This window comes from Python bivittatus, unplaced genomic scaffold (assembly GCF_059951505.1).
Source record: "Python bivittatus isolate LINGU-HERP-01145 unplaced genomic scaffold, Pbiv_v1 ctg000980_np1212, whole genome shotgun sequence".
Lineage (NCBI taxonomy): Eukaryota > Metazoa > Chordata > Lepidosauria > Squamata > Pythonidae > Python > Python bivittatus.
In genome coordinates, this window is record NW_028277125.1 from 4,022,758 (window position 1) to 4,046,101 (window position 23,344).

Below are 23,344 nucleotides of genomic sequence, written 5' to 3' on the forward strand. Positions count from 1 at the left end.
ATAACTCTTCTTGCATTGAGTTGAGGAAGGTTGCAGCTGACGCATTGGCCATGCAATTGTTATTTTACCCAGCGGCTTCTGAAAGATTTTGCTCACTTTTCCTAAATAGGAAATAGCTCAACAGGGTTTAGTGCCTCCCTCCCTCCCCCAGTTTTCCCCCTGCAACTTTTTTTCCTCTCTATCAGTCTTCACAGAATTGGTATCTTCAGCTGTTGAGAAGAAGTATCTTCTGAGTCCCAAACTGCATGTTTGGCTAATTTCAAATGAGATGCTTTGCTCTCTGAGTGAAGTTGCGTTGCTTTGGGAATGAGCCATGTTTGGTCTGCAAGTGATGTTTCTCCCTGATCAGCCTCCCTTGTCGAGTTAAATGCCAAAGGCCATTGTGTTTTGCTTGGATCCTGCCTTGATCATTGCAGTACCCTCAAAAGTGTCCAGGAACTAAAGCTGGTGCAAAATGTGACACTAGACTTCTAATTTGGGCAAGGTGCTGGAAGCACATAATGGGTATGTTGAAAAAACTGCATGGATGCATTTTAAGGCAGTGATAATAAATGTCTGAGAACTGAATCTGCTTGGCCATGAAATGCTGCAGGAGAGTCTACGATTCATCAGTTCCTTCTGGGCAGTTACTTGGGAGGTCCATTTCCTCCATGCTCTGCCTTAAGAATACCTCTCTTTTCATCAGGACTGTGAAGGGCAGAGATTATGTTTTCAGTCTCCTTTCCTTTCCTTTCCTTTCCTTTCCTTTCCTTTCCTTTCCTTTCCTTTCCTTTCCTTTCCTTTCCTTTCCTTTCCTTTCCTTTCCTTTCCTTTCCTTTCCTTTCCTTTCCTTTCCTTTCCTTTCCTTTCATTTCATTTCATTTCATTTCATTTCATTTCATTTCATTTCATTGTTCTTTCTGAACTGCGAAATAGCAGATGAATGGGATGGATGGATGGATGGATGGATGGATGGATGGATGGATGGATGGATGGATGGATGGATGGATGGATGGATTAATGAATGTCAGAAAGCCTCTCCTGTTCCTGTAGCTGTATGTGGTGGAGCAGAGGCTGCAAGGAGTTCTGGCAGGGGTCCCTGTGGCAAACAGGTGGTCAGTTGACCGTTCCTGCACTCACAGCCCAGAATGCAACATTTCTCCTTTCTTGCTGTTCAGGTAAACAAGCCAGATGCTTGCGACCATGAAACAGAAGCTACTCCAGGTTCAGAGGCTCCTGCACATTCACCAGGCACTTGCATTCTTCCTGGTCCAGGCAAAGGTGATGCCAGCAGCCCGGATGTCATAATAGAGGCTCAGTTTGGTGATGGAAGTGAACAAGAGAGTGCAAGAGATCTTAAGCAGCTGTCCCTGGGGGCTGGTGAAAAAGGTGAGGATGCTACCACCCTGAATTTCACACCTGGCATCTGTTTTTATTCTACCCCCCTAGCTACTTTTAGGACCACGTCTATCAAGGTGGTGGCATGAGTGTGTTGGCTTTCTCAGCCATTGGCTTGCTTGGAAGCTCTGCAGAGCTGACTCTGGCAATGGCCTAGGCCAAGACATCTGCTGCAGAGAAAAGATGATGAACTCTGGTAAAGGCTGTGTGCAAAATTAAGTCCGAAGAGCTGCAGTCGGCAAAACGGCCATGACTGCTAGTTAGGGATCTCATAACTACCAGAAACCCTCATACCAGTATTTCAGCAACATCCAGGGAGATGGTGGACTTCTCAGTCTTCTCCTGTTCCCTGGACTTCTTCCTCAGTCCTCTCCCAGAATATCCTTGCCATCTTAATTCTTGCTTTTGCGTTGCTGTTACCAGGAAGACAAGATATTTGGCAAAACTTCTCTATCACAGCCTTAAGTAGCTGCTCTGGCGATGGGCTTCAGATTCATTCTTGAAATGGACACATTCCCCAGTAGATTATTTACAGAGTTTGTCTCCAGTGACAGAATGTTTCCCTCCATCTCCAACAGTAGCCCTTTTTCAGGGAGGGAAATCGATACGATACGATACGATACGATACGATACGATACTATACGATACGATACGATACAATACAATACAATACAATACAATACAATACAATACAATACAATACAATACAATACAATACAATACAATACAATACAATACAATACAATAAAAAGAGGGATGCGTGTGGCTGTATTTGCAAAGAGGACTTTCTTTGGTACAAGACTGAAAAATAAATGAATAGCTTCTTGGGTGCCCTGGAAGTTTTCCCAAGCATGAATAATAAATGTCTTTTATTACCTGCTCAGGTAGCTGAATTTTGATACAGGTGCGGGCGTGCCTTGGTATTGTTTTGCTGGAAAGAGGCTGCAGGTGGGTGGGTGCATCACCAAAGTGGGGGGTGCCTGTAGAGAATTCAGCGAGCCTCACCTTTTCAATCTGCTCAAGTTGGGGGTGCTCTAGAGCAGTGTTCCTCAACCTTAGCAACTTTAAGATATGTGGACTTCAATTCCCAGAATTCCCCAGCCAGCATGGCTGGCTGGGGAATTCTGGAAGTTGAAGTCCACATATCTTAAAGTTGCCACAGTTGAGGAACACTGCCCTAGAGGATGCTTTGCAAGCCTCAGTCCAGCCAAACTACCCTACAAAGGGTTCCGATTCTGAAGCTGCCATGGCAGTCTTAGCTACCCATTCCTTGTCACTCTTTGGGCTCTGAAATGCTCCGAGCCCCTAATTTTCTGTGTCCCTAAGTAGGATAGATGATCATTCTTCCCCTTGTTAGCTTACACTTGCTCTTAGCAAGCCCTTCTGTTGGCTTTCTCTGATTCTCCTTGAAGAGGGATCTTCCTCGCATATCTCACAGATTCAGCTTGAAATCTGGAAAGAGCAGTTGTTTCTAGAAGTGATAGCCATGCAATAATACTTTTATTTGCAAGCATCTCTGTCCTGTCAAGTACCCAAATAATAACCAGGTCTAGCTCTCCTTAGCTTGATGGGATCAACCAATGTCAAGTAGGTTCTTCTATCTGCTAATGGACAACATCTGGTATGTGTGGCCAATAGCTTCTGAGCCTTAGAAGTTGCATGTTGTCAGTATGACTCATGGCTGCTGATAGACTTCTCGTCAGCTTCCTTCTCCACACATTTATCTAACCTTCATTTAAAGCTGTCCAATTTAGTGGCCATCAACATACGGTGTGGTGCTGATAGGAATATTACTGATCATTTGAAGGAGGACTCCGATTTGCTATTTATGGCTAGTCTCAAACATCAAAGTAACTATGCAGGATTTAAAATACTGGACTTGAGATAGGTCAGCACTTCGAAGTAGGCTGGGGCAGGAAACAAACACAACAAAGAACTATTGGAACAATATTGTTTCAGGATATAATAATATAATCTCTCTCTCTCTCTCCCTGCCCTCCGCCCCTTTATACCAAAGAGAATTAAAGCAGGGCAATCTTGAGTTTCTTTCTTACTCCATTCTCCGTTCCCTGGCTAAGCTGGTGTTTACATATTGGCCTTTGAACACCTTCCTCAAGGCCATCTCCGTAGTCCTCTACAAGATAGGAAGGGTGGGTGACCATTCACACAACATGCTAGACTAGACTAAATAGAATTGGGTAACTGGTGTTTTGAGGAAAACCGAGCTTTGCCTTAGTATATGTTTCTGAACCAGGCCTTTACATTAAGTCATAATATGGCTTATTGGTTCGGGCGTGGCATGTTCCATGTGTGCGTTTTGCTTGCCCATTTACTGTGTATCAGGGGCAAAAGGAAAGATATGCAGAATAAGAGAATATATGCAAATGGACTGGAAAGGATGAGATATTAGAATGTCATAATTCTTGAAAGTGGGCTGAAGGAGTAGATAAAAATGGTAAAGAATGTAAATAAAAAAAAAGAGGAACGGATGGAATCTGCAGAGTTCCTGCTTTCATCTGCTTAGCAGGATGGCTGATGTGCCGCCAAAACTGGCTCTTCGAAGGTAGGATTTGCTCCGTGGAGCCTTCCAGAAGTCACTCCCAATCATAATTGTCAAAGTGACAGAAGCATAAAAGTATGAAAGGCGTTGGAGGAACTGTAATCCCATTCCCTGCACTTGAATTAAACCAGAGTTTGCCCTACCCCTGCCCATTTTTTTTTAGCAAGGTACCTGCCATACCTTCCTGAAGTCAGATGCAGTTGTGAGCTTTAAAAGGGTTGTGCTCTGGTATCTGAGGATGCAAGTGAGCAAGCTGTGATCTCGGTTCCAAGTATGCCACAGAAGTTACAGCCCTTGAGGTATGGAATCCTGCTTGCTTTTCCCATTGACTAGCCAGCAGGAAATGTGTTATGGGTTTTCTGGAGGCATTAATGGCCCGAAACCAAGCCATCTGATCCCCACCAGCCAGTTGCTCACAGGACCATCTAACTACTGTGGATCGGATCTCTGTGTTTCTGCTGTTATTGATAACAGGAAGTCAGCAAAGTAGTGTAGTGGGCCATAATGAGTTAACAGAAGAGCAAGGAAGAGTAATGAGATGGGAATCTGAGCATGAGAATATGGAGTATGTGTGGTGGCTGCATCTGCCCGGGAACCAGCACAGCTTCAGAGATGCATCTGTTGCCCGCCCATGACCACCTCCTGAAAAGTTTCATCAGCAGGGAGCAGAACAAAGTCTTTGTCAACTGCCATAACTCCATATTGGTATTGTATGCTGCCCAGTTGGCACTGATGGTATTGTAGGCCACCCAGAGTCACTTCCGGTGAGATGGGCAGCCATATAAATTTGATAGACGGACGGATGGACAGATGGATAAATTTGATAGATAGATACCGATAGATAAAATTGAATAGTGAGTTTCATCCTCAGTGAGGCCATCGGAAAAGATAAATAGTGTAACTTCTAAGTGTCAGTTCCTTTGACTGTATTTTTCTTCCCGTTGGCCTCAGTGATCTTAGGACCTGTGCTCTTTGGACATGGCAAAAGAGTTGATGTCATTCAGTCCAGCCTCTTGCTCTTTGTAGGGATTCAGAGTAAAACTACCCCAGACAGATGGCTGTCTCGATTCACTGGAGCACATCCAGGGAAGGAGACCTCACGATTTCTTTGGCTCACTGGTTCCATTTTCAAACTGCTGTTACTAAGTTTATTCTCACCACTTAGATTCCCATGACTCTGTTGTTTCTGAGGATATTCACCACCACCACCCCTTAAGCCAGTGTTTCTCAACCTTGGCAACTTGAAGACGTGTGGACTTCAACTCCCAGAATTCCCCAGCCAGCCATGCTGGCTGGGGAATTCTGGGAGTTGAAGTCCACACGTCTTCAGGTTGCCAAGGTTTGAGAAACACTGCTCTAAGCACTTGTCCACAGCTGGTACATTGGCACCCTGGTTGTGCAAACTGCCTTTGGTTGTTGTTGGGTTGAAATCAGGAATACTCACAGTCTGGGTCATCTTCAGCCCCAGGATCCTAGTTTTAGTCACCAATGCTACTGAAGCTGGTACCTACAGGAATTTACTTAAATATTTTCGTGCCAAAAGTGAAAAGTAAGAATTAACCTCCTTTTACTGTAAAAAGTTCACACATCGGGATTGGAGGAAACAGTCCCCTGGGGTGTACCTCTCTTGATAAATGGATCTTCAGGCCTACGTTTGTCCCACTTTTGAGATGGGGGACAAGATGAGATGAGATGTTTGGATTCCTTAGTCTAACCAGTCAGATGTCCCTAATGGTTGAATAGCAACAAATTACTCTGTTTAAGGGAAAGGGTGGGGTAAACTTGGGAACTTTTAAACTATTGCTACAGCAAGGTAAAATTTCTCAAAGAAGAGTTGGAAGGAAACAGTTTTGGGCAAGTGGCCTTTTTCCTTCTGAGGTTCAATCCAAACTCCCTCTTCTACCCAGCTTGGCTCTTTTTCTCTTCATTTTTTCATAAGTGTCTGCACACAAATGTGGAAAGTCTTCATGTTGCAATCTAGAGCATGCGTGTTCCTGGGCAAGGTGACCTCAGCTTTTCTAAAATTGAGAAATACTTTTCCATTTCCAGGTAGGAAGATGGTGTTGCTTCAACATGCTTAAACAGTGCTTCCTGGTTCAGGGAAGGGTCAATTCATATTTTGGGGGTATCTTTGAAAATCTTTGCCTAAGAGTGGCCATAGGGGGGAAATCAGTTTTTGCCTGTGAGATATGGAATATGATCACTGATGAACAGTCTGATTGTCTTTAAGTGAAGCTTCAGAACTGAACTTTCTCTTATGTAAAAAAGGAAACAAGTTACAGTGGATACTAGATTACATGAGCTCCTCTGTAGGTCTTTACTGATCATGGAAGGAGAAGTAGATATAGAAAACCAGCTAACAAATCCTTGGAACAGTTTTGAACATAGGAGCTCCACTGGATCATCTCCAAGGCCTTTCTGGTCCAGCATACTTACAGAAGCCAACTAGATGCCTTTGGAAAGCCCCAAAATAAGAATGAGTTCAAGAGCACTTCCCTGTTGAGTTCTCTAACAGTCATGATGGAGTCATCTTAACCACCAGTTGTTGATGGCCTCATTGTCCTTGAATTTAAAGCTGTCCACACTGGCAGCTGGCAGCAGATCTTTCAGTAGCAAATTCCACGATATAATAGAAATCACCCACCAGCCAGTTTTATCCCTTAAACCCAGGTTCTAGTATTATAGTAGGGTTGTGTTGCATACAGTCACTTAAAACCTTGGAGGTGTTCCCCAGAGCCCTTCCAAAAAGTGGCTACCAAACTGTGCCACCCATCCTGAGAAATAGCCATATTCACTGTACCACTGATTTAATTTGGATTCCATTTAAATTTGCATCAAATGAAAGTTTGATTTAAAGTTTTTGACCTGCCCCTGGTCCTTTCTTTACCCTGGTCCCACCTTTCTTGGGGAAGGTGATCCCAAGCTTGCCATTCATTATCTTCTCCTAGATACATACCTATTGTGAATCCCGATATTGGAAGAGGCAGGGCACCATGAATAGTTCTGCAGTTGCCTCCTTTCCATCACATTCTCTCGCCTTCCTAGACGCTGGGAAATCAGGGGATGGCCTGTTCTAGAAACTCTGAGCTTTCCTGTAGCTCCTCAGCCCAAGAAGCTCCTTGCATCTTTCAGGAGGGTTGGGGCTGCCCATTGCTCCAGAGTTGGCCTCTCTTGGCTTCCCCTGCATCTTTGTTGCCTCTCTCAGGACTTGCGTCCGTCTGGGAAGTACGAAATGCCCACAGCCCCAGTCCCAGCCCTTCATTTCTCCAGGAGCAAAATGTCCTAGCCTTAGCAGCCCCAAACTGTCTGGAAAAGCATCTTGCGGACACAGAGTCCCTCTGCTTGCCAGGTTGTATTGTTATTGGAATAATTAGGATCTCCTTGATCTTATTTCCATCCAGGATGAAAGATGCATTTCCCATTCCACCCCCCGCCCTCACCCCCTTGACTGTTAAAAGTAAATAAATCAGAAAACACACTCTTATTTTCACTTACAAGTGGGAATTGCTAACATTTAATTGTGCTCTTCTTGGAGGGAGTGACAAATTTCCACAGTAGGCTGCAGCAAGCGTGGAAAAAATCTCTTTGGAGTTGTCATGACTAATAAGTGTTTTAATCTGATGACTGTGAGGGCTGGCTTGGGCCGTTTCAGATGCCCTGGCTAATCTAATTTGTGCAAGGAACTTTCAGGAACTTTTTTTTTTCCTAAACAGAGCCCCCTCAGACAGGCAGAGGGGCTGTTGGTTAACGGCAGCCACCAGCCCTGCAAACTGTTCAAACTGGCTGTCCCAGAGGGGTGCTAACCTTACAATGGCTGGATTTAATTTGCTGGTCGTAACAGAATTAATTGGACAGGTTTCTGGCCATTAGTGCCTCATTTTCTTTTCAGCAAAGCTATAACCGTTTTGGTTTTGTCAGGTAATCGCCGACTAAACGGATTAAAGCCCTTTTTTTTTGCTGGGCTGATGCTGCGAGAGGGTGTTTGCTCTGTAAGATAAGCTGAGCTGAGCCCTGCCCAAGCTAACACAGTAAATCTCCCACTGCAAACAAAGCCTTGCCCAGGGTGGAAATACTGAATAGTCACAGGATAACCACGACAGCAAAGGTTCGGCATAGTTTATTTCTGGGTTTGGCAAAGGACAGCGACCTCCTTTCTGTGTCCCTCCCTCCCTTCCCACATGATAGCACTCAATTCAGTTTCTCGGGATTTCTCCTGGTCCCTGTTCCTCTCCACTTGCTGGCCCAAGCTGGTGCTGCTCCAGATCCTTTTGTGGGTGTGCTCTGATTGGCCATGGGTCACGTGAATCTCTCTGGCTGCTGGGGGAGCCAGTAGGTTCCTGGGCTGCCAGGCTCCACCGAATTTCACGTCCCCTCTGCAAAAATTGCCCAGATGTCGATCTCACTCAGCTTTCCAGCTCCGGGCCATGGTCAGCTTTCTAGCCCAAAGCGGCTGCGATAATACTGTACATCTTAAGGGTATTTCATGCCATCTCTCTCTACGTTCATGGAACATGCCGCCTTTTGCCATGACGTGATGCTTTGCAACCCGTTTCTGTGAAGAGAGGACCTCTCCTCTGTGGGATCTGAAGGCCAGACTCAGTTTTCTGTTTTCCTGATTGGGGGTTGCTCGCTTGGGTCGTGTCAGACTGAGGCAATCATAGAAAAAGATTAAATCACAACATTAAAGCCCCCCCCACACACACACTGCCACATAATTTAGAATATTTTAATTTTTGCCTAACAATCGACTGCTTTGAGAAAGACTGAAGGAATATGCTTGAAATAATTCTTTTTGCATCTGCCCAATAAATAAAACAGTACAGATGTGTGGATGTATCCACGTATGCAAAAAAAAAAAAAAAAAAAGACAATTTGGATTTGAAAGAAGAACAAAGGCCAGTGCTCCTCTATCCTCCATACAGCACTTGGGTCTTGGGAAGCGAAATGGTGGAGACCTAGAACTTCAAAGCTCGGTTTGGAGGCTTTCCATGGGCCAGGGTTGGGGATAGGGGGCACTGCACGCCTCTTCCTGCCCTGCTTCTGCTACTGCAGCACTTCTCTGACTCTGGTTGTACAGACAGGGGAGCAAGCCAAGATGGGAGGATTTTTAAAAAGCCGTACACCATGGGTCCTATGATCCATGTTTAACTCGCTGAAAGTCTGGCTGCTTTCAGTGTTGTGGTCCCTGAGCCCATCTGGTTGCTTTTTGAAAAGCAAACTAGTATTTTTTCAGCAATGGGGCAGAAGAGCTCATCCCATTCTCCCTTTGGCTAAGTAGAATTCTGAGGCCAGATTCCATCCTTCACCTCTATTCTAATTTGTTTTGGATTTGCCTTGTGAACAGATTTCTGACTTGAGTGGAATAAAGGGCTGATTCTGACATAAGTTGCTGTGGAAGCAAAGTCCATGGAAGTTCCTTCTTCTGTTCCAGTGTTTTTCAACCTTGGCCAACTTTAAGATGTGTGGATTTCAACTCCCAGAATTCCCCAGCCAGCCATGCTGGCTGGGGAATTCTGGGAATTGAAGTCCACACATCTTAAAGCAACCAAGGTTGAGAAACACTGTTCTATTCACTCAAAAAATTCAGCTAAATTTCTCTAAAAGATAGAATTTGGGCACAATGTTAGTATGGAATGCTTTAGATCCCTTCCCACCCAGCATTAATGGAGTAAAACTTTTCTAGAACTCTAGCATTTTGTCATGACTTGCCTTGAAGGTTGCAAACCTTCAGAAGGGTCCCTTCGTGGGTTGTTAGCCCTTCTCTTGCCATCTTGGAGCTGCCAATAGACAATAGCTACCAGTCTCCAAACAAGGAGAAGTGGGGTCCCATGGCAAGTCAAACAAATGGAAATTGCAGCTCCAGATGGGTGGAGGAGACATGAAAGGTAGAATTCCAGTGTTGAGGAAAGGGGGGTACAGCAGAAGTCATTTGGCCACACAAAAGTTTTAGAGAAGATCTGAAAGCTTGCTATCCTGTTCCAGAGGGCAGAACATAGAAGAATGGGTTTGAGTTACAATTCTGATAGAAAGTTAGAAAAAAATTCCTAGAGTAAAGGCAGTTCAACATTGGAACCAATAACCCAGTACCCCGGGTCATGAGATGTGTCCAAGCAGAGGCTAAACCTCTGCATGCCATGTTTTAATTGGATTCCTGCACTGAGACAGAGGCCCTGAGAGACTTTTCCAATTCCATGATCCTCTGCGTAGCCCCTTGAAGTTCTTCAAGCAGAGTTCCCTTCAGCCCATGAGCAGTTCAACTGTCAAGACTGGGCCAAGGAGTAGGGTTTATAAAAGGCCAGATGGGGTCCACCTGATTCTTAGCTCCAGTGTCTGCCCTGCACTCTTTGCCCATTTCAATGGAGGCACTTCAGCGATGAAACCTGCCATTGCCTTTGCTTGTATTTAAGAATAAGGCCCCTCCTAGCACCTCACTTGCAGCTCAGGCAGTGAATGTGTTTGTCTAACCTTTCCTCACCTCGTGTCCTCCAGTTGTGTTGGACCAACTCCCTTCATCCCCAGCCAGCATAAATGGAAGATAAACACATCTGGAGGGCATCAGTTTAGGCTAGACTGGTATATACGTTGACTTTAATGTTGGTTGGATTGGACTGTTGTCACTCTTGGAAATATTTTTCATGGACAGTTGATTTTGGTGTATTCCTCACTACTGTAATCCCACCCCTGAGTCTCAAATTCCGCCGCACATCCATTCACATTATTGTTGAGAGCTCTTTAAAGCAGAGTTGTGGGTTCAAATGCACCCACTTGGGAGCAATCAAATGGCTTTCTTTTTTTCTCATGGAGACAGTGCAAAGGTATATGATGCAACTCTCCTGCCAACCTTAAGGTGGGCTGGCCAGGTGAGCTGCCAAGAGGGGGGATTTATGGAGAATAAGGCATCTAAGAGAGTGGTTGGGCGGATAAAAGAAGTGATACCCTCTGAACCAGCAGCAAGGCATGTTGGGATACAGGTGATGACTTTTTGAGGGTCCATCTCTATATTAGGCATAATAACTTTGGCATTTCAACTCATATTTTTCAATAAAAGATTTGCTGTGTGTCTTCCCTCTGGTTTGGAGAAGAAGTCTACAGCTACTTTTCCTTAAATTGGAGGGTGAGGCAGAATGACATCTTCTATTAGCAAATAGCTTTCTTCAAGAGAGGAGAACATCCAGCTTTCCAGGTACTGGCCTAAGGGCAGATGGATTTCTGCTAAAACTATGAGTTTTGTTTGCATCCGGATGCTAAGGGGCTGCCTTCCAGCCTTGCCGCCTAACAAATTAAAATTGCATTTTAAAACTGACTTTCTGAATTTGATTTTACACTGTGTTGGATCTAAACCAATGTTGTCCTTCAGTTCATGTTTTGCTTTGTAGCCGACTTTTTCCCCCGAATGTGGTTTCTCTTGAAATCTTTTCACCTTACCAAAGACGATATCACTGCAAGGTGTGGTTTCGGTTTCTAGGCTAAATACGCATTTTATGACATTGCAGAACATTCTCTAAAGGAAGCTTAATATTTTAATGAACGCAAGCATTTATAGGGGACTGCTTATGTACTGTAACAAGTTCAATGACCCCAATGTAAGGAATGCCAAGAAATTCTACCTTTTTATTTGCATTTAATAAATAGAGCATGTTTTCCACCATTATGTTTATTATGGTTGGTATAGACGTTTTTGTAAATGTTGGGCTTATTTTGATTTTAGCAGATGTGCACAATGGAAGTTGACCATATTTCTTTTCTCTGTTACTGGTTAGAGGGATCTTGAAATGCTGCAATTCGTTCCATGGCAATTTTTTACATATTGATTTTGCTTCTTTCCATTGGGGCCAGCCCTCACATTTGGCCCTTAACGTGGCCAAAATGGGACATTTAAAAGGGCAAAGTAAGAGAACAACCTTGATGCAAACGCAATGGATGTATTCTATGTGATTGTGTGTTTTTTTAGGAAAAGATCTGGAAACTTGCAGTGGCCGCTCTGCAAAACCGGAAGAGTCCTCCAATCCAGAGCAGAGCATTCAGAAGACTGGAAAGGTATCATTCCTTTTTTATCCAAGGTCCTCAGTCATGAATTAAATTACTAAGAGAAAAGTAGCAAGCCTGGCAAAGAAAAATGCCCTGCCTGGGATTTGGGGAAGCTGTAGCCCATTCAAAATAGTCCATACTGGGTGAGAGGAGAACCAGCAGTTGGATTTATTTTTAGGGCAGCTTCACGGCTGCAGTCCCACATACTCAGCCGTAGGCTTCCAGAAGGAAGGGGGGATATTACTAAGACAGTATTGAATGGTTGTCCTTCAGATTTGAATGTTGACATGCTGAGCAGAAACCCATACAACTTTTTCACTATGCCTTGGTGACTTCCATGATACTCATCCTTGGAAGAGATGTTGGAGCATTCCTTTGGTTTCATGTTTGGTATCCTCAGCATCCCACTTGGGGAGGGGAAGTACATGGAAAACAGGCTGTGCACTGAACTCCTGACTTTGAGAGCTGTGCCATTGGCCTCTGATTGAGACTGGCTCTTCTCCAAAGAAGACTCCAGCCATTGACCCAGAATGTGCACGGCTCTGCAAAATGTTCTCCCAAAAATAGAAGCAGTGTTGTTTGGAAAAGCATCCCTAATGTAGGTCTGTTGGCTCTTCCAGGTGGTCTACATATTGGAGAAGAAGCACTCCAGGGCAGCCATGGGCTTTATCCGGCTCTTGACAGATCGGAACAGTGACTTGTTCAGGAAGTATGCCATGTTCTCGCCGGTGGACCACCGTGTGCCTCGTGCATACGTGGCCTTGGCCAACTGCCCACCTGATTTTGCCACCCGCCCTGAAGACTATTCCAGCATTCTTTTCATCTGTCGTATTGTGGACTGGAGGGAAGACAGCAACTTTGCCCTTGGGTATGTGGCTGTTGGATGGAAGAGGGTGAGACAAAGCTCTCATGCAGAGCCTACAGCAAAAGGATGGAGCACAATGGACCCTGGTTCAGTTTCTGTTTCTACCTTATTAGTTTTATTAGCCATGATTTTTTAAATTATTTATTTATCATATTTGTATATTTGTGTATGATGCCACAAACACCAGCGTATCTGCCAGGTATCCTCTTATTACTACAATAGTGGGTTGGTTAAATGACCTTTCATCCTAGCTAATTACCTTACAAGGATTCTGTCTGTCCTATATAGTAGAAGGGCTTTGTCTGTGGCCAGAGTTAACATCTTGCCCCCATCTGTGTTCAAAGGGAAATATAATAATATCCCCTTCCAAGATTACAGGCAATCCTTGGGTTATGACCACTTGTTCAGCGACTGTTCAAAGTTACAATGGTACTGAATGAGTGATACTTATGACCGGTCCTCAAAGTTCTGGTCATCGCAGCGCCCCCGCAGTCATGTGATCACAATTCAGGTGCTTGGCAACCAGCTCACACTTATGATGGTTGCAGCCTCCCACAGTCATGTGATCAACATTTGTGACCAAGCCGGCAGGGAAGGTCGCAAGTTGCTCCTGTAAGTTGCTCCCACTCCCCCTTTTTTTTCTCCTGAGGAGTCCCGCTACAGATTATGAGACCCCAGGGATCTCATACTCCATAGCATGCTCGGCCACAGCACCCCCCACCCACACTCTGTAGCACACGCCCACCTGCCTGGCCATGCTTGCACCAGGCCATAGCACCCCCCACCTAGCTATGCTTGCGCCAGGCCACAGCAGTACCACTCACACTTGCACTGGGCCATAGCATCCACTCCCCTGCCTGCCTGCACTCCATAGCACTCACCTGCCCACTGGCCTGCTTGCAAGCTGCCTAAGGAAAGGCTTGTCGTGACTGGGACTTGCAAGTTCCTGTCGGTTTCCCCCTTGACTTTGCTTGGTGGAAGCCAGCAGGAAGTTGCAAGTTGCGGTCACATGAGGTCTTCACTTAATGATCCGTGATCCTCGCTTAACAACGGCAACTAGGACTGCCAAGATTGCTGTCGCTAAGTGATGCAGTCACGTGATGTCATGCTTTATGACTGCATCACTTAACAATGGAAATTCTGGTCCCAATTACTGTTGTTCAGCAAGGATTACCTGTATAATAATCAGCCTGGCTTCAAGGAAGATCTAGGGTCTGTTCTCAAATAGGGTTCTGCAAAGATAGACAAACTCAACACAAACTGTTGCCACTGGGGATACAGAGAACAGAAATAGTCACAATGAAGACTGTCCTGCAAAAGAGTAAGAATCCGTGACACTGGCTTCCCTTGCTCTTGATGCTTTTTGGGCAAAGGATAGCTTCTCTTTTAGCTGATCTGGGATCATCCCTGCTTTCTCCTGTACTGTTTGGGGAATGTGTACCAATTTTGAATTGTGTGAAGCTTGTCTGATATTGCTACACCCCCAGGAAATGTGAAAAAGAAGCAAAGTTTCCTTTGATGATCTGTCTTTCAGGTTCACCCTCCAAATGCATCATTTCATTCTGATATGGGGAAAGCCTGGTGGGGAGGGGCTGGTTTGTGTGGACCATCTGGTGGTCACTCAGAAGGTACCTCGGGACAAGGCCATGTTACATAAGAAAGAGGAATGGGTGGGTGAGTAGATGGGGCTTCTTGAGGTGTTTTTGATGTCGGGGAAGATGTTGGTTAATCACAAAGCATGACAAGCACATGGTCCAGTGCTTATTTATTTAATCAGTTCCAGAGGTGATAGGTACAGCAGCTGCTGTGAAGGGATCAGGAGCTTGGCAGGGCCATCTCAGTAGAAAACAAGCTGCCTAAAGAGCAGGTCCTGGTGAGGCCAGCTTGGTGGCCATGCCTTGCAGGTGTGGGTGACCAGAGTAAGGACTCAGACCGTATCATGCTGCCAGCAGGGCAGTTCTTGCCAGCAGAGTTTGGGCTGCCATATGACGTGCTGCCTTGGAGGAAAGCTGCTTAGAGATCTCCCTTCCCGAGTCTGAACATAGCAGAATCATCAGGAGCCATTCTGCCTTTGATTATATGCCGCCTTGTGGGTTCTCCTTCTTAAATAACCCTCCTGCAATCTCAGCAACTTTAGGATGTCTGGACCTCAACTCCTAGAATTCCCCAGACCTGAAAGGGTGATTGGTTTTCTGAAGACCTAATAGAAAGGTGGAATACCAAATAGGTACCGTGCTTTCAGCCCGTGGACAGGCCAGTGACCTCTGCCATTTTTGCGGTTTCCATCTGCAGGTAGATGAGAGATGGGCTAATTGATTTTATGCTGAAGCGCTCTGGTGGGCCAGAAGTTAAATAAAAAGGGGAACCTTCCTTGACCCCTTTTAAGCTAAGCATTTGCTTAATTAACTGATTAGACTTTTTTAAATGTCATTTTTATGAAAGATATTCACAGAAGTAAAAGATAAACATGAAATGATATAAAGTGAGATTAAGGAACAGCAAAAAAGAAAAGTGTGAAAAGTAGTACAAATAGAAAAAAAAGAAAAGCTATATAAAGAAGCGACCTCTGATCATTGTTACAGTAGTTACAAACTTATTATCTCTCCTACCTCTTTAAAGTTATATCATAATTCCCTTCTTCCCATATTCAACCCTTTTTAATCAGAAATCACCAGTTCATTTTTTTCCCACTTCCAGCAAAACAATCCATAAGAGGTTAACTCTTTAGTCCCATTCGGCACTCCGTAGTTCTATAGTCACATGATCTTTCGCCACTTTCCCTTATCTCTTTGTTTAACTAAACCAACCATTTGTCCTTTTTAGCAAGCTTAAACAGTCTTTGTTCCCGTGGGGGGTGTGTGTGTGTGGTCTGTATTATTTATTTAATTAATTCCAAAGTACTTTAAGGTAAACAATATTCCAAATTCTACTGTCCCCTTATCCATTTTAAACTTTCTTCACTCAAACCCTTGGCAAGCTTTTTGCTTTTAATTATTTTTAAATCCTTGTGATTGTGTTTCTTTGGTTTTTACTTTAATCCGGGTTGAAGGATCAGTCACCAGGTGGTTTAGTTGCTCTGCTGCTTGGAAGATCTCTGTAGCTTTTAAAATTTTTTCATTTTTCATTTTTTTTTACCCCATCTTTATTATTTTTATAAATAACTCAAGGCAGTGAACATGCCTAATCCTCCTTCCTCCTCCTATTTTCCCCACAACAACAACCCTGTGAGGTGAGCTGGGCTGAGAGAGAGGGACTGGCCCAAAGTTACCCAGCCGGCTTTCATGCCTTAAGGCAGGACTAGAACTCACTGTCTCCTGTTTTCTAGCCTGGTGCCTTAACATGCACTAGAAAGTGGAGTGGGTGAACCCACTGTCCTTAAAACAGGCTCCACATGAGGCTGTGAACTTGATTTTTCTCCCTTGGCTCCTGGTGCTCTACTTGCAAGTCGCTCGCAGGGTGCCTCCTGGAGCACAAGTGGGCAATTTCCTGGTTTCTCCTTGTCCGGAGAAGCTGCCTGGTCATCCGTCTCTGCCTCGGTATTGTCTCTGCTGTTTGGAGATGTGTCAGTCTGTCATTTTCTCCACCCAGAAGTCCTATTGCATCAAACCTTCAAACAAGAAAGAAGGAAAGAAGAATGTACTCAAGGTCATCTGGTTTGTTCCTATGGGTCAGTCTGGGAGGATCACTGAAAACTCCATTTGTCTTTTGTCTTTGGCCATGCGATCTTGGAGGACTCCAGAAACCAAAAATGGGGCTATTGAGCCCCATGGGGACGAGTTGGCTCCATAGTTCAGATGGTTGCCTCCCCTCTCCTTTCACTCTTGTTGTAAGAGGAGATTTCCAAACCTTGGGCGCTCTTTTGGCGGTGTTCCCATCACAAAGATGCCTAGAGTCATTCAAACAGGTGACTTACAAATAATGGTAATAGAAATAAAATTATAAATAAAAATGGGAATTGCTGCCCTTCTTGTGCTGAGTGGCATTGAAGCGCCACACTTTCTTGAAAATGCATGGTGCTTTCTTTCCTATTTTTTTTAGTCCTCTTACTTGTTCCTTATACAGTGTTAACAGTCCCCTGCTGCTGAGTGGAGCAGGGTAACTAAAATGGAAAAGATGAACGTAAGAAGTTGTGCTTACTCTTCTGAGGGTGAGGACAGAGTTCATTCAAAGGCTTGAGGGACATGTAGGTTGAGAGGCAAGAGAAGGAAGGGGGAGAGAAAGAGAGAGAGCGGTCTTTTGTCAGTGAATTTCCAAGCTAAAAAGGATTGATGGGATGGCACAGGGTGGGAAACACGGATCAAAGTGGCAGACTGGTACACCTTTTCAACCACAGCGGTTCCTCTCTTGTCCTTTTGATTTGCCCTTTTATTTAAATAAACACAGTAGGGTGGGCTACAGAGAGGTGCTGCAATGCATCCTGTCCCCCCTCCCTACTCTAGAGGGGTGTATTTTTCAGACTGGCTGTGACCTGGCAGGGCAAAAAAGTTGAGTATGTTGTAGTCTCTCCAGTCCTTGGGATTTGTTGCCTGTGAGAAATTGTGGCTAGCCCCATATTTGCCAGGTGCAGCAAATGGACTTGTCCATCAGGAGATGATCCTGGGATTCACATTAATTCTTTTGAGGTTCTTCCCCCCATTATGTTCCTTCACTTTTCACTACTCACACAGCTTCATGACTTCTACTCACACTTACCGCAACTGCAGCCAGATATTCAGCTGCAGTTGCAGTAAGAGTAGAAGTCATGAAGCTGTCCAAGGACAGTAAAAGACATGGAATACTGTCTTATTGCTAGCAAACATGAATACTTGAACCTGGAGTAAAAATCATCAATTTGTCCAAGAGAGGAAGTCATATGACTCCCTCACATATGTCTTTGAGCTGATGTTTTTCTTCCCCAACCTAGCTGTGTTTGGAGCATGGAATAGAAGAGAGATATGGAGTACACCTAAATATCCACTCTTGCCCTGACCCTGAATGATGAGTAATTATGTGTCATCAGGGCTCAAGGAAATGCAAAAGGTCTAACAGTCCCAACCATTCTTCTCCAATTTGGTGCCCTCCAGGTACATTGACCAACTGGAAATAATGGGATTAAAAGTCCAGTGTTTGGAGAAGGCTGATGTAATCTGTCATACAGGCTAGTATCTATGTTACTTCTCCATCTATCCTGACTCCTGCCCTATATAATTTTACTTCCAGCATAAAGTGGGTGAATCATGCTTACTCATGATGAGAGAGCTTTGCATAGGATAATTCTGTTCTGTTGTTTAACCTCTTTATTTCCTGTAACTTGATTTTGCTTCAGTCATCTTGGAGACATCCCCAAGTTAATAATAGAACAAATTTCTTTTCAAATGATTCATAGCTATTATTAGCACAGATTGCCATGTTTATGGTAGATTTGCAGCATCAAGTTGGTGTTGACCCTTAGTGACCACATAGATAGGTTTCCTCCATGACGATCTGTCCCTAACCTGGTCTTTCAGGTCTTCTACTCATTGCCACTGTAACTGAGTCTATCCACCTTGCTGCTGGTCATCCTTGTCTTCTGCTCTTTCCTTCTACCTTTCTCAGTGTTATAGACTTACTCCTTTGTGTAACAAAGCATTTAAGCAGATTTCAGCTCATTTCAGACTCAAGGAGTTCTGGGATATGGAGAAAAAGTAAAAGTAAGACTAAAAGGAAAAGTAGGGAGTGAAAAATTGGATCTGAAACATCCAATGGATAGTCAATTTTCTGATGGCTGGGGGCTGCACTTAATATATTTGGGGTACCAAGGTTATAGTAAGTTGGAGCAATAACACAATTTGATAGGACAAGCCAGGAGTTTTTATTTTTTTTAAGGGACCCAAGGGGATATTTCAGGACCATCTTTGTTTTCCAAACTGTGTGTAACTTAAGGGCTGCCTTCTCACACACTTAATCTGTTTACTGACTTAACTCATTCTCTGGGTAGCACAAAGACACCTAATAATATGTATTGTCGAAGGCTTTCACGGCCGGCATACGATGGCTGGTGTGGGTCTTCTGGGCTGTGTGGCCATGTTCTTGAAGTTTTGTTTCCTAACGTTTCGCCAGCACCTGTGACCGGCATCTTCAGAGTGCAGGAGCACAGACAGGTCCTGTGAAGATGCCGGTCACAGGTGCTGGCGAAACGTTAGGAAACAAAACTTCAAGAACACGGCCACACAGCCTGGAAGACCCACACCAGCCAACACCTAATAATAACCTGAATGGACTCTGCTCAAGCAACATCCTAAGGCAGACACACACACAAAAAGCCAACTTGGCTTAGCACTAGCCAAGCTTAGTGAGTTGTCCACATGCAGCTGCTAGGTCTTTACCTGACTCGGTTAAATGTGTTGTCTGAACCCAGCCGAGAAGAGCCTTGGTGCATCAGTGGCTGAAGAATTGCTCTGGGAAGCCCACAAGGAGAATCACCTTCCTCTTTCTCAGCAACCGGTATTCAGAGACACCCTGCCTCCAGTTCTGATATCTGTAGTCATCCTGACTACCTTAAGCTCTCTAAATTCATCTAATCCCATTAGCCCTCCAGATTGGTAGCCATCACAGCAATTTCTACTCTGAATTGAAGCTATACAAAAATGTAAGTGCCTTACTTCAAAAAAAACAAGGCAAAAAAATATATATATTCTATCTCATTTTAATACTATAAACCATAAAGTTACTTACTTCCTCCATTTTATTTTCTCTTATTTTTACATGCATCTAAGCTTTATAAAGTAACAAAGAAAGGAGGTAATTTTGTAATAATTTTATTAAATATTACAATTAAAAAGATAAAAACTAATACTAAGTAAAAAGAAAATAGTGCAGAAAAAAAGGAAAAAATAGAAAAGAAAGAAAAAATAAGAATATAATAAAGAAGAACAAAAGAAACATATAAAGAAATGACTTCCCCCTTTATCACAACAAATATAAACAATTTTAGTAATTTATCATCTCTTAAAATACAACAAACAATCTCTTCTTCCCATATCTCATCTCTTATCTATAAACAAATCCTTAAAGCCTCATCATTCAGTCCTGATCAGTAAAAGTCCATTAAGGGTTACCAGAGATAACATATCTATTTTAACCTTGATCAAATAAACCAACTTTATATTCCTTCCTTTTATTTTTAATGATCTTGAACTTTAATCCCTTCAAATAATGTCCTAGAATGTCCTGATTTTTTTTTTCATTTTTTCTTTGTCCTTTCTCAAAATTCTTCAGAGCTTTAACAAGTCTCTTTTGTAAATCCAATATAGGAAAATTATCCAGGTCACTCTCTTGGTTTGTTATTTGTATATCCCTTTTAATTATTAAGACATCAGCCAGTTTCATTTGTATATCCAGTGTAGCATCTTTTTCCATAACATTCTTATAGCCTGTCATTTTTAAATCCACTTTCAGATTAGTCTCAGTCTTGTCCGGTAAAACGTTTTCCATAACATCTTTTAAACACAGTCTATCTATAGAGGCAGACACTCTTAAAATTAACTTCTTGGTCCATTGTTCAAAAATATAGTTTAATGTTAAAGTATTTTGCTCCATTCTGCATTAGTGAGTCAAATTTAAGTGTTCTTCTCCTTTAATTGTAATCTTTAATTTCTTCTGGTTACCTCTAGTATCCAATCTTCAAGGTCCCATCCTATCATGTTTTTTTTTAAGAATTCCAAACAAAAGCATTTTCCCATGGAAGGATTCTTATAATTAATTTCAAAATCTTATTTCAAATCTATCTGGACCCTTAGTCCATTTGTTACTTTCCAAAACCAACATTCTAATCACCCTTTTGCTGTTTATTCCCCCAAAATATATTTTTAAGTCCTTAAACTTGTATTTAAAACTTCTTTCACTAAGGATTAAAGGAGATTCACCCGATGTTTTCAGACTTGTTGATCCAAAGTTTCCTAATAGCTGAAAAGTAGTTAACAAGCAACTTCCAAAAGGGATTAGAAAAGGAAGTATGCAAACCCAGTGTCCATAAAGGCGCCAACTGTGGTTTGAGCAAAGATGGCTATTCCCCACATCTCCCAGAACTCTAAACCTGCTGGAGTCTACCGTCTTGTGGTCTCCTCATGACAAGCAACTGCCTGGAGCACTTGTGGGCGATCTCAAGTCCTCTCCTTGTCCGGAGAGGAATTACGAAGAGCCGGTCTACTCGCTGGCTCTTCAGTTGTTGGCTACCATTTCTTGCCCGGAAGTGCAAGAAAGGAGATAATTTTTATAATTTTACAGATAATAGTTATCGTTTTTCATCTATAACTTTGCTATCTTAATTTACCTACTTTACCTATATAAACATGGATATTTCACATTTTTTGTTTTTGCACTAGTGTAGCGTTTCTCAACCTTGGCAACTTTAAGACATGTGGATTTCAACTCCCAGAATTCCCCAGCCAGCCATGCTGGCTGGGGAATTCTGGGAGTTGAAGTCCACACATCTTAATGCTGCCAAGGTTGAGAAACACTACAGTAGTCACTGACCATAATAAAGTTTGTTCTGTTCTGCTGTGAATTCAACTGTTTAGTTATCTGTTGCATAAAAAAGTATTTTTTCTTTTTCTTTTCTTAGCTGTCCTCATCTGCACTTTTTCCAGCTCTACAATATCCTTTTGGAAGGGAGTTGATCAGAACTCTATGTGGTCTTCCAAGTGTAGTTATGCCACAGATTGAGGTGAAAGCATGGAGATCTGCTCTGCACATCTCTGCTATTCCTACAACAAATTCCTTCTGCTTTTCTACAGACTTATCCTCCACTAAAGTTCCTTCAATTTTCTTTTTATCCAGTAACCCAACCATTTTCCCAACTTTTTTTTCCCATGGATTTGAGGTGTTTTCTTTTTCTTGTGGGTCTCCGTTTAGCAACATGTTCCTTGAAATCCTTTCCGCATCTTTTTTAACTTCTTGCATGCTGGTGCAACAGATACAAATGTCCCTTTAAAAAAGGTGTCACGCGGTACAGAAGCTTCATTGAGGGAAATGTGTACTCTTCCTTGTGCTCTCTGTTCATCACATTTATGGATTTGTGGCCGCTCAAAGCAATGTTCCGTAACGTTCTCTAGCTGAGTTTTCTGGCAGGAGCCTACCACCTAAATGCTCCCAAGGCGATCATTTTTGCTAAACCTCCTTACTTCTTTTCAAATTTCCATGGTGGCCACATTAGGAGGAGAGTTTTCTCTCTTTTGTCTCCCGGACTGAGCGGAATTAGTTTTATTTGCCTGTTTTATTTCCTCTTCCTGTTTCTCCTGTGCCGAAGTGTGTCTTATTAGCTGGTGAATGGGGTAACAATAGATCAGTGAATGGGGAGGCAGAGACAGCAGGGCAGAAGAGGTGGGGGGAAAAAGTGCATTGTGCTGTAGAAAGAACTAGAGGGGACCGAGAAAGGAGGTGGATATGAAGGTGCAAGGAATGAGAAACAGAAGAAGAGGGGCAGGGCAGGAGTTCTCAAACTGGGTTGGCTGCTCTAGGGAGTTGTGAGTAGTTACGTTTTCTAACCCATTTGGTCATGGACGCCGCTGCCATTCCACAAAGTTTGAGAGCCCCTGTGACCCAGAGATTAAAATATAATTATTGAAATTAAATAGTGTATGCATTTCTTGCCCATCTCATAACTCCAATGAAATAATTAGTTTTATCTGTATGGTGGGGCATGCAGGTCCGTTTTTTCATTTTAGGGGGTTACCGCAACGTTTGAAAATCAACAATGGTTGCATATACACCACACTGTTCGGTTTAATGAGTTGTGGGAGTCCATCCAATGATGCTTACTATGGCTTAATGCAGTATGAGAACCCAGTCAGTATTTATTACAAGGCAGAGGCCAAGGAGGATAGAGATTCACAGAAGGGCTCAGAGACTTGTGGCCTAGGGCATAGTATGGGACATGCCATCATCACACAAATGATGCCAATTACGTCACTGATGCAGATTACATAATTTGTGTTATTTGTGCAGTGATGCCATAACTCACATGGCATCATTGTGGCTTGTATTGCCACCCACTGCTATATTTCCCATGAATAACCATAAATAACCCATGGTTGGTTTAGGGCCCCATCATTCAACCCTTCACCCAAGGTAAATAAGCCTTCTGCTAACTTTCCCACAATGGCCCAGATGGTTTTATCATCACTCTTTTTTCCTCGTGTTTGAAACCAGTCAACTTCTGCCTTTTGAAAAGGGATGCACTTAACTGAGAGAGGCCTCTTTTTGGCATGTCAAGAGTAACAGTCTTCAGATCCACTTTAGTTTAACCTGCAATGCAGCTGTCAAGCCCAGGGTTCCCAAGTCGTTCCTGCTAGGTATGTTCAGCTGCAGCTTCCATCATCATCACCCTATACAGTTAGTATTTATGCTGAGTTGGAATTATAAGAAGCTGCTATATTGGGAAGGTTAATCTTGTTCATATATTCTTATTCATCAGAACAAAACACAATATATGGACCATTGTTTTAAAGCAGCATTTCTCAACCTTGGCAACTCTGAGGTGTGTGGACTTCAACTCC

The 23,344-nt window shown here is 43.3% G+C and overlaps 1 protein-coding gene across 2 annotated transcripts in view; it reads left to right on the forward strand.

Annotated features, from left to right (window-relative positions):
- DIS3L2 (DIS3 like 3'-5' exoribonuclease 2) overlaps positions 1-23,344 on the forward strand; it is a 185,995-nt gene that overhangs the window by 64,691 nt on the left and 97,960 nt on the right. For both annotated transcript variants that reach the window (XM_015888176.3, XM_088132547.1), the window contains 3 exons: positions 1,158-1,368; positions 11,889-11,974; positions 12,586-12,833. In XM_015888176.3, the coding sequence (XP_015743662.1) occupies positions 1,158-1,368; positions 11,889-11,974; positions 12,586-12,833 (545 nt within the window). The remainder of the gene's footprint in view (positions 1-1,157; positions 1,369-11,888; positions 11,975-12,585; positions 12,834-23,344) is intronic.